At 20.1% G+C, this 11372-nt stretch overlaps 3 protein-coding genes across 6 annotated transcripts; 1 reads left to right on the forward strand and 2 right to left on the reverse strand.

Annotated features, from left to right (window-relative positions):
* Positions 1-203: 203 nt before the first annotated feature.
* On the reverse strand, positions 204-5375 carry LOC409447 (DNA repair and recombination protein RAD54-like). Of its 2 annotated transcripts, XM_026445409.1 has the most exons (12): positions 5260-5375; positions 4988-5185; positions 4789-4903; positions 3192-3398; positions 2912-3102; positions 2627-2829; positions 2117-2559; positions 1776-2037; positions 1486-1657; positions 992-1397; positions 756-919; positions 204-687 (listed from the first exon to the last, which is right to left on the reverse strand). In XM_026445409.1, exons 1-12 carry the CDS (start codon positions 5334-5336, stop codon positions 495-497), a joined length of 2631 nt encoding a protein of 876 aa, XP_026301194.1. In that variant the 5' UTR covers positions 5337-5375; the 3' UTR covers positions 204-494. The 2 variants fall into 2 exon arrangements, with proteins under 2 accessions (XP_026301194.1, XP_006560011.1); XM_006559948.3 differs by lacking the exons at positions 4789-4903; positions 4988-5185; positions 5260-5375 and adding an exon at positions 3659-3858.
* Positions 5376-5686: 311 nt separating this feature from the next.
* LOC551194 (glutathione hydrolase 7) lies at positions 5687-8918 on the forward strand. 3 transcript variants are annotated; one of them, XM_006559951.3, is made up of 9 exons: positions 5687-5785; positions 6248-6414; positions 6538-6695; positions 6763-6842; positions 6918-7190; positions 7294-7584; positions 7671-7734; positions 8235-8468; positions 8547-8918. In XM_006559951.3, exons 1-9 carry the CDS (start codon positions 5767-5769, stop codon positions 8752-8754), a joined length of 1494 nt encoding a protein of 497 aa, XP_006560014.1. In that variant the 5' UTR covers positions 5687-5766; the 3' UTR covers positions 8755-8918. The 3 variants fall into 3 exon arrangements, with proteins under 3 accessions (XP_006560014.1, XP_006560013.1, XP_623592.4); XM_006559950.3 differs by having other exon boundaries at positions 5688-5785; positions 7668-7734; XM_623589.6 differs by lacking the exon at positions 5687-5785 and adding an exon at positions 5877-6019 and having other exon boundaries at positions 7668-7734.
* A 115-nt stretch (positions 8919-9033) lies between these two features.
* Positions 9034-10548, reverse strand: LOC551237 (GDP-fucose transporter 1). Its single transcript, XM_026445468.1, has 4 exons — positions 10427-10548; positions 10117-10321; positions 9860-9998; positions 9034-9769 (listed from the first exon to the last, which is right to left on the reverse strand). The coding sequence occupies exons 1-4, from the start codon at positions 10489-10491 to the stop codon at positions 9171-9173; spliced, it is 1008 nt and encodes a 335-aa protein (XP_026301253.1). The 5' UTR covers positions 10492-10548; the 3' UTR covers positions 9034-9170.
* Between the last annotated feature and the right edge of the window lie 824 nt (positions 10549-11372).

Genomic DNA, 11372 nt, shown 5'->3' on the forward strand with positions numbered 1-11372 from the left:
TTTTATATATAATTTAAATAATTTTTAATCTGAATAATTAAATGTTATAAACTATAAATAAAATAGCTCTTACAATTAAATATTAAAAATATGTTAAGTAAAAAAATAAAAATAAAATCATATTTTGATCATTATATGAATAGCTGAAATGTTATAAATAGCAAATTATATAATATTATATATATTTATAAATTTTAATATAATGAATTTCCATAAACATTTATTTTATATCAATTATTTATCAATTATGTGAATTTTATATTATTCAATTATTTTTTTTCTATTTCATACAATATTTATAATAATATTATATTTATTTATACATAATCTTAATATAAACATTAATTTTTATCATTAAACATATATATATATATATATTATTAATGAATGTATACAAACTTAAATGAATATAATAACTTTTATAAAAAATAGCAGTATAAAAAATGTTATTCTCTTAATTATATTATATGCAAATATTCATAAAAATTATAATTTTATTTAATTTGTTCGTGCGATCGATGGTAGAAAACAAATGAAATTCCGCTTAACCAGCATTGCCGTAATGGTATATCTGGTAAATTTCGCGGATTATGAACGTGTCTCCAATCTGACAAATCTGAATTACAATCTGATTGCTCCGGTGGTCCTTTCACTTCTATACCATTAATACATCTTTTACATTTAAATCTAAAGAATAACAATAAACATTATTTTAATGATTCTTCTTATGATAAAATCAATAATCATAAGCTTACTTATCGTGAGTATCTGATATAGTATTTTCTTCTAATTTAAATAAATCTCGTAAATCATTTAAAGTAAAATGTCTTGCCACATCTTCTTCTTGATCTACAACTGTTGAACTTAATGCTTTTTTATGTGCTTGTCTTTGAAAAATTTTTTCTTCAATAGTACCAGTCTATAACATATTTAAATAATAATACAGAGAATATCAATTTATAAAAAATAATTTATGATACTTTTTACATACACAAAGAAATCGATATACAAAACAAGGTTTTTTCTGACCATCTCTCCAAACTCTGGCCATAGCTTGATCATCATTTGCAGGATTCCAATCAGGATCGAACATGACAAGACGATTTGCACCTATAAGATTTAATCCACAACCTCCAGCTTTCGAACTGAGCATGAAAATAAAATCATTGCTATTTGAATCATTAAATCTTTCTACCACTTTTGATCTTTTTTTGATAGTCATAGTACCATCTAATCGAACATAATTATAACAACGTTTATAACATAGTTTCTCAAATAGATCAAGAGTTTGTGTATAATTAGATACCAATACAATTTTATCATTTGTTGTTGTTTTAATAGATGCCAAAAGACAATCTAATACCATTAATTTTCCAGATAATTCTGGTAGAATTTCTCTAGAAATAAATAAAAAATTATAAAGATAAAAATAATTATAATATATATATATATATATATATATATATATATTAAAAAATTACATACTTTGTGCTATAATTTGATGGTATTAATTTTGCAGCATTTTCAAATCCATCAGATTTTTCTAATATTTTTTCATATACTAAATCAGGATGATTACACAATTTCTTCAAAAGTGTAATTGCCGAAAGTGTAGAAAGACTTTCTCTTTTTCCTTTTTTAAAATTCTCAGGATTTTCTATAACAAACAAATAAAAAATATATAAAATTTAAAAATCTTAAAAAATGTTATACCATTTAAAGACAAACTTTTTTTAAGAATTTGAAATTATTTGAATAATTTTACAATAACAAACCTTCCATTGATTTTTTAATACTATCACTTTGTATAAAATTTTTATAAAGATCAGTCTGTATTTTTCCCATTTTTATGCATACGACTAATTCATATTTTAAAGGTAAATATTTTGAAAGTAATGCACTAGTACGTCTAATGAGGCATTTATTTACAATGGTTATTAATTCTTTTAAACGTTCTTGAGCAAGCTTGCGTTCTGCATCTGTTGCAGCAGCATCTTGACCACGTAAAATTGGTATTTCAAATTTTTTTCGAAATTCCTTAGAAATAAAAATATCATTTTTATATAAGAATATTTGAAAAATCTTTTGAGTCCTTCAAAAACATTAATTCACATACTTGTGCTGTTCCTAATAATCCTTGATTAACAAAATGCACAAGAGAAAAATATTCTAAAAGATCGTTCTGAATAGGTGTTCCACTGAGTAATACTCTTCTTTTAGCTTTTAAATTAATAAGTGCTTGATATGTTTGATTTTCAGAATTTTTTAGACGATGGCCTTCATCACATAATATGAGTCCTACTTCATCTTGATGAAGAATATGTGCATGTAAACGGAAAGTTTCATAACTAATTATTAGTATAGGATTTACACATTTGCGACCATAAGTTTTCATAAATCCAATAAGTTTTGTATCGATATCTGCTTTGTTTCCACCATCAATAGCTAGTGGCTGAATTCTATTTTTCAACCATTTAAAGATTTCATTATACCAATTTTTAACTAATGAACTTGGAGCAACAATAATAGCTTTGTCTATAAGTGGTTTAGCTTCAGGTCCTTCAAAATAATATTATCTAATATTAACTTAATTTTATACAATATACAAAACATAATATTAATTTACCTTGTTTTAATAAAGTCCACAACAATGTTATACATTGTAAAGTTTTTCCAAGACCCATTTCATCTGCCATAATACATCCATAAGCACCTTCAATCCGTTTTCCTGTTACACATTCATACATAAATTTTACACCTTCTCGCTGATGAGGTCTTAAAATATTACATAATAGAGGATCTACTACTACATGTACAAGTTGTTTAGATCTAAAATATAAATATATCATTATAAAAAATTTTCAATAAAATTTAATAACTAGAAAATAAATATAAAATATTTTATACAAACAGATCAATTTTTAATTTTTCATGTTCAGATAATTCAGAAGGTGAATAAACAATAAGTGCATTAGCTTCATCAGGATCATGTAAAGGTCTACGAGGACCAGATAAACGTATTCCCAATGTACGACCTGATAATTGATAGCCAGGAATTGGTATTTTAAATGGTTTACTAAGAATTTTTTTCATTCGTTGTTCCTATCAATCAAATTATAATTACAATTTATATTACATTATTACATTATATTTGTTAAATATAATGACTTATTATTTAACATAATACTTACATGTTCAGAAATTACTTCTTGAGTAGTTTGTACATCATTAGCTGAAAGAATGACTGCTTTATATTCTGGTATTTCTACATTTTTGACATTGTAACAAATTTTTTTTTTTACTTGATGAACTGATACAATTGGAGACAATGTCAAATTGTTGGATATATCAGATAATAAGGGACGTTTACCTCTTTTACTAGGAGCCAAAGAACGAATCTTAAGTAAAATAAATATAAAATTAAAGTTTTATACTATAAAATTAAATTTTATAACAATAATAATGATAAAGATAAATATATTTATAAAAATTAAAGTAAAAAGAATATAAAGGTTATGTTATTAAAATGATTATTCACATTTTATATTTTATAATTGTAATATATATAATTAAAAAAAAATTTTAAATTTAAAACAATTTCAATAATTTCAATATTAATTTTATTAATAGATATTTTTAAGCAATTTTATAAAATTACCATTTTGAATTAAAATATATTTCATTTCTAAATTTCAAAATATTTTGTAATAACAATAAAAAAAAATCATTATTCTTCATATGTTATATATTAAATTTTTAACTTTATATAACAAATAAACAATAGCAAATAAGTAAATACTTTTGGAAGTTTCGCGGTTATAAAAATGATAAATTATGATACTATATGTATTTAGAATCTAGCCACCTATCGTTCATAATTAGAAACTAATATTGTATCATTTAAATTTCGATCAAAAAATTTTTATAAAACACATTCTTAATTTATCATATATATATATATATATGAATATTTTAATATTAATTTTTAAATGAAAATATTAATGATTTTACTTCATAATTACATTGTTAATTTATTTGTATATAAAAAATACACAAAATATTCATGACATATAATACCAATATATAAGATATGCTGTATTTTTCATTCTAAAGAATAAATAAATAAAATTATATTTCTGTAAATATATTTCCTAAAAAGTTTATATTTAAATCATCATCATCTTTTGTAATGTATTTATTATATTTCATATTTGCAATATTAAAAGTGCATTTTGTAAGTTCAAATAATTTAGGATTAATATTAGGTTTTAAACCATAAGTATCTTTCAAGAATTCTAATACAGATGTTTTATTATGTAAATTATTAAAAAACATTCGATTCTTTTTAGGAAGTATTTTTTCTAACATAAATACAAGATGATGATGAAAACATGTAAATGGTGTTGGTATAGTTGATGTAATATCAAGCCAATCCTGCACACAATTAAGAGGTGTTACTGAATATCCAGAAAAAAGAGCTGGATTTGTTAGAATTCCTCTTGCAGACATTACTGCATCACAATTACTTTCTCTATATAAATTTTCTGCATTTTCTAAACTTTTTACATCTCCATTAGCAATGAGAGGCAATTTTACGCTATCTCTTATTAGTTTTAAATTATCTAGATTGATTGGTTCACATCTCATTTCGGGAGTTCTAGCATGGATAGTAAGAAATGAAGCACCAGCTTTCTCAAGAATTCTACAGAAATTGATAGTTTTATGAATGTCCTTCAATAATCTAATTTTCACAGATACAGTGAAAGGATGTGGAATACGATTTCTCACTTGATATATTAAGTCTTTTACAAAATCTGGTTTCTTAAGCAAATCAGCTCCATATCCTTCTTTTAATGCCCAACGTTGAGGACAACCACAATTAAGATCAACTCCACTACAATATCTGCAAAAAATAATAATTTATTACAAATACAAAAATTTATATATAAACTATTAAAAATTGGATTTAATATGTTAAAAAACCCACGGAGCAACTAATTCTGCAGCATTAAGAAAATCATATACATTTTTAGCAGCAAATTGAACAATTAATGGTTTATCTGAATTATTAGTTGAAAATTCATTATTTCTGGCTTTTTCAGATTGTATAAATGAGTCAGCTAAGATCATAGGTGTAAAACATATATCACAATCATATTGTCTCACTAAAGTTCTGAACTGTAATCTATTAAAAAATATTTAAATTTAATGTTATATCTTTAAAAATTATTATAAGTGTAATTTTATTAGCATACTTACTTACTATATCTAACCATTGGTGCACATACTTTTGTCATTCTTGGTTCTTTTAACATTTCTATTATATCAATTGACATTTTGATTTATTTTTTAAATCTTATTTCGAAATAAAAATATAAAATATAATTTATATAATTTTTTAGATATATTATTTTAGCATTGTAATGAAATAATTGTATATAAATAAAATCTTTTATATATATTCTATTTGATTTTTTATTATAAAATAGATATTAAACACAATTTTTAAAGCAATATATATAATTTTAAAAATAGAATAATAATGTAAAATTCATATAAATAACTATTTTGAAATTTTATAATATTTGATAATATTTTATTAATCTTAAAATAAAAAATATATTAAATTTACAGTTACAAAGAAATATATATGTATGTAAATATATATATATATATACATACTATTTAATATAATACAAGCTGCATACTATTAAATAACTCTATAATCTTTAATTCTTTTTATTTTGATTAATTCATACATTTATAATGCGTTACAATAATTCTCGTAAGTATTTTTTGGTACTTGTTTTCTATTGTTATATATGATCAAAATTTTGTTTAAATATAACCTTATAATATTTAATATTTACTTACAGGTAATTAAAATTTCTAATTGTTATGATATTTTTTTAAATATTTAAAATACACGATATGATTATTATTTTGCATTTATATTTACATAGCTTAATATTTTAAAGATACTTTAAATATTTTCTTAACTAAATGGCAGTTGTTTTTAGTAAGTTTCTTTTTTAACCTATATCTGTTTTGTAATAATGATTAAAATTAAATATTTTCTTAAAAATATATTATATCAGAAATATATTACAAAAATATTTTATCACTTAATATATTAATATATTGTATATTATATATTATAATTCATTTTATTATATACCAAATTTTTTATTTATTTATTTATTATTATTATTATTATAAAAATAAAAATTTTTTTTATTTTTATAAGGTTCTACAGAAGAATGTCCTTTAACAAAAAGTAGAAGTTATAAATATACTTTAAATATATATTGTGGAGATGGTTTAAAATTCATTATAAGTTGTTTTACTATTTTAACCATTTCCATTACAACAACATTAATTTTACAAATACTATATGCTGAAGGAGGTCCACAGGTATTCAAACTAATTTAAAAATAAAGATATTAGATAGAAAATTAATAAATAATTTAATAATAAAGATATTAGATAGGAAATTAATAAATATTACTTTAAATTGTTTCATATTAATAATGTTAGAATAAAGTTGGTGTTCATGGTGCAGTTGCAACAGATTATACAAATTGTTCACAAATTGGAACTAAGATATTACGAAAAAATGGCAATGCAATAGATGCAGCTATTGCAGCTACCATTTGTATGACAGTAGTAGCTCCACATAAAACTGGTCTCGGTGGGTAAGTTATATGTATATCTTTATTATATATACAAAATATTTATTATAATTTATAATTATTATTTTAGTGGTGGTTATATAATGATATATAATCATAAAGAACAAATAGAACCAATTATTATTGATTTTGTCAATAATACAATTGAAGGTATATATATATATAAGAAAATATAAATATTTCAAAATGCATATCAAATTTTATATCATTTGAACTATTTATTAGGCAATTTTGAACAAAGTGGAATACGTATACCTGCAGTATTACGAGGATTAGAATATGCACATAAATTAAAAGGTAAATTATCATGGAATGAAATTGTTGAACCTTCTGTATCTTTAGCAAAAAGAGGATTTGTTGTATCAAAGGAATTAGCTAGTGAAGTATCAAAAAATATCAATTATGAAATTTTGTATGGACATGTTAGTGCAGGAGATATATTAAAGTTACCTGATCTTAGTAATATGTTAAATGCTGTAGCACTGAAAGGAACTAATGGTATTATTTTTATTATAATTATAATTATTAATAATTTAAAATTTTTTTATCAATATCATATCATATAATTTATCTTTTAATTACTTATTTGTTTTATTTTTAGTATTATATAATGGAACTTTTTCACAGAAATTACTACATGACAAAGTTAAACTTTCAAAATTACTTCCACAATTGATAAAATATGAACCTGATATATATGTAGCAAAAAAATCTAGTTTTTATAAACATGTAGTATATTATCCTCCACATATTTCATTATTAAAATCAATGATTACTGCACTGGAAAATCTTAAAATATCAGCTGACAATGCATCTACAATACGAACAGAAATACAAGTAGCTAAAGCATTAATAAATGTTGTTTCATTTCCATTTCAATTAAAACAATATGGTTTGTATTAATATCTCCCTGTTTTTATTTTATAATATAAATCTTATTAATAGTATTGATTTCATATAGAATAATAATTTTAGCAGAAAAAAAAAAATATACTGGAGTTATTGCAATGGATTGGGAAGATACTTATGTTTGTATTATAACGTTAGTATCATAATAGTTTAATAGGATTTCTTATAACATATTATATGAAACCAAAAGCATAAAAATTAGAAATAAAAAATAGTTTTTTTTTAATATAATAGAAAATTATTTTATTTTAAAATAACAAGAACAAAATTTTTTATTATATATATATATATATATATAAAATAATTTAAAGTAAAAAGATAGATAACTATAATCTAATTATTATTAAAATTGCTTAAAATTAAATTTCATTGACATTGTTTTTTAAGTACTAATTCAATTTTTTTGATAAAATTTTTTTCAGATTCAGAATTTATTTTTTTATTTCATAATGTGTTTTTTTATATTATTTTCTTAAAAAAAATTTCGTTTTTATACTTATTTTCCAAATTTTTTTTAATTTAATATTTGGAAATGTTTAGTTTGTGTTATAAAAATATTATATTATCGAAATGCTATTTTTATATTTTATCTTTATAATTTATTTATTTGTGTAATTAATTGTATTATTATAGTGGACTTAGTGCTCCATTTGGTCTTGGATATATGTCGAATGCAGGTTTTTTATTAGATAAAACAGATACTAATAATACTTTATCTGTGCTCATTCCAATAATTTTTCATAATGAAAAAGCATTATGTGGACTACGAGGAGTATTTGGAACTGATGATATATCAATTATTGGACAATTATTGTATAGCATTATAATTCGTCAGTTAAATATTTCTGAAGCTATTGAATATCCAAGGTACAAAATAGATTTTATTTTTTATAATATTAAATTTGTATTAATATTAATTCTTAAACAAAAGTTTTATAATTTTAGATATTATTTTTCATCAAATGGTCTTACTATAGAAAATAATCAAAAACATTCTGTAAATATATTAATACAAAATCAACTAAACTTAATAGTACCAATATCATATTTGGATACCGATATAGTAAAAAGTGTAAATGCAATCATAAAAAGAAAAGATCTAATGTCAAGTCATTCAGATAGTCGTGGAGGTGGTCTTGCATCAAGATTTTAATAAATTATTTATTTTTATCTCTTTTTTATTAAATATATTATATTTCTTTTTTTATTAAATGTATTTATATATATTAAGATAATCATAAAATAATATTTTTAATCATAAAATCTTAATAAACTATAATTGAATAAATTTTTTTAAAATAAAGAAAATTGTAAATTATTTACTGTTTTTTTATTAATTAAATAATTAATTCTTATTTTATTTATATATATATAAAATATATAAAAATATATATAAATTTATATTTATATAAAAAACAATATACAATTAAAATATATAATAAAATTTTAATATCTTATTTATATTTTGATATCAATATGAAATGTTTAATATAACTAATTATAATTAATAAAATTTTGATATATATGTATGTGTAAGTTTTCTAATATATTGAAATATGTTTATTTCATTTACATTTTACATATTTGCAATTGTTGCTTTTCTTCTTTATATTTTTTACTTAAATCAAGTTGTCTCAATTTAGCATACATTGCACTAGCACTAAGCACAATAAAATTACTTATCCACCACATAAATGATTTTTCTTCATTAAACCAATAAGTTGCTAAAATTGTTTGTACACAAGCTTTAGCAGTTCCACTAATATTGTGAGTTAAAGGAGATGTAACTTTTATTTGAAGTGCTGTAGCATAACCAATAGCAAATCCACAAATACCACCAATAATCATAACTAACCAAAAATAAAAAGATCCAATTTTATCGTAATTGTATACTGTAATATGTTCTCCATTAACTATTATTAATGGAAGAAATATAATGATACTATATGCATTATTACAATAAGACAGTAACCAAATATCTTGGTTTAATGTAGGAAGGACTTGTTTCATATGAATAGAATATAAAGAAAGAGTTAATGATCCTAATACACCAAAAATTGTTCCTAAAACAGATAAAGAACCAGCAACATGTTCTTGGTCTACACCAAGCCAAAATCCAATAATAATAAATGCACAACATGCAATACAATTTGTAGAAGTTTTTTGACCTGTAAAATTATAATAAATTATTACATAAATATACATATATAAGCACATATTTGTATATACATATTTTTTTAATGTTTAAGAGTTTTTACCTAACATAAAATATGTAAAAATAACATTAAATACAGTTGTTAATGAACGACCTATATAATAAAATGCTACATCAACATATTTTAAACACAAATTGTTTGTTGCAATCATTCCAATAAAAAGAAGAGACAATGGAAGTATCTGTAAATATATAGGTATATATAAACAATATATATAAAATAATAAAATATTTATTAATAAAAAATTATACATTATAATTATTAATAAAAAAATATATTTTTATAAAATTTTAACTTACCTTTTTAACAGTTTCTTTAGTATATGGATTTCCATTAGGAAATTTAATATATCTTGGAAACCATTTTGATAAATTACTAAGAATTACACAAATATTTAAAGATATTATGCATTGACACCATGTTATAAAAAGAGGTGCATCTAAATTTATAGTATGACTGGATAAAAGAACTTTATTTATAAATATTGTTAATATAGAAATTATCCTAAAAATTAATTACATATATTAATAAAAAATAAATATTATTAATTTTTATTATCAAAAATCTAATAAAACATCTTATTGAAAAAATTAATTTATTTCAACTTACCAATATGTTGCAACTACAATTGCAATATATAAAAATTTTGATAATATTCCAGTTTCTAGAATCATTTTTTGAAATATTTATTTAATTCAATATGTTTTTTAATTAATAAAATTTAATATATCCTAATAATAAATAATGATAAATAATAAATTAAATTATATTACATTATATCATATAAAAATTAAAACAATAATATTGAATAATTAATAATTCTTTTTAAATTAAAATTTTTTTTCTAAATCATCCTAATTTTTATACTATATTTTTATATTTTTAATATACTATAATGATTTAATATTTTAAATAAATATAATATTTTTGATAACATAGATATATATTTTTTATAACATAATATATAAACTATTTTGATTTAAATAATTTAAAATCATAAATTTTTGTTAAATAAGTTACAATTATGAGATAACATATATTTCATTAATTACATTTTATCAATATTCTAGGTTATCTTAAAAAATTATCTTAAAAAACCATTATATTATATAAAAATTTTAATTACAATTGCAATTATTACTTTATAATAATCATATTGTTTGAATATATGTATTATTCAGCAAGTTTTCATAATTTATAATTTTATTTTCACAATTATAACTTTTTATTTTTTATTTTTTAATTTAATGCCAATAATATAATCTCAAATATAAATTATTTTTATAATATATATAAGACATTTTCTATTTTACATTCGTATTTATATTTTCTATTTTAATTATATATAAATATCCAAATTAAAAATTAAAAATTATTTATATATTAATATATTTTTTCATAATTTTGCATAATTTATTGTATTTTTAATGAAAAAAATATAAATATTTGTAAATTAGAAATTTTATTACTTTTAATTTAAAATATGCAAAAATATATTCGATATAATTTTTAATTCCATTTTTATATTATAAAAATAAATTTATATATTAAAATA

This window comes from Apis mellifera, linkage group LG15 (assembly GCF_003254395.2).
Source record: "Apis mellifera strain DH4 linkage group LG15, Amel_HAv3.1, whole genome shotgun sequence".
NCBI lineage: Eukaryota > Metazoa > Arthropoda > Insecta > Hymenoptera > Apidae > Apis > Apis mellifera.

Excerpts from the sequence above, each read along its gene's own strand:
- LOC409447 (XM_026445409.1), bottom strand. The coding sequence starts at position 5,336 with ATGTCAATTGATATAATAGAAATGTTAAAAGAACCAAGAATGACAAAA. Across the intron at positions 5,186-5,259 it reads CCAATGGTTAGATATAGTAA|ATTACAGTTCAGAACTTTAG; the intron begins GTAAGTATGCTA and ends ATTTTTTAATAG. Across the intron at positions 3,103-3,191 it reads AAGAAGTAATTTCTGAACAT|GAACAACGAATGAAAAAAAT; the intron begins GTAAGTATTATG and ends TTTGATTGATAG.
- LOC551194 (XM_006559950.3), top strand. Across the intron at positions 7,191-7,293 it reads AGCACTGAAAGGAACTAATG|TATTATATAATGGAACTTTT; the intron begins GTATTATTTTTA and ends TTTTATTTTTAG. Across the intron at positions 7,735-8,234 it reads ACTTATGTTTGTATTATAAC|TGGACTTAGTGCTCCATTTG; the intron begins GTTAGTATCATA and ends GTATTATTATAG.
- LOC551237 (XM_026445468.1), bottom strand. The coding sequence starts at position 10,491 with ATGATTCTAGAAACTGGAATATTATCAAAATTTTTATATATTGCAATT. Across the intron at positions 10,322-10,426 it reads ATTGTAGTTGCAACATATTG|GATAATTTCTATATTAACAA; the intron begins GTAAGTTGAAAT and ends ATTAATTTTTAG. Across the intron at positions 9,999-10,116 it reads CTAAAGAAACTGTTAAAAAG|ATACTTCCATTGTCTCTTCT; the intron begins GTAAGTTAAAAT and ends ATATATTTACAG.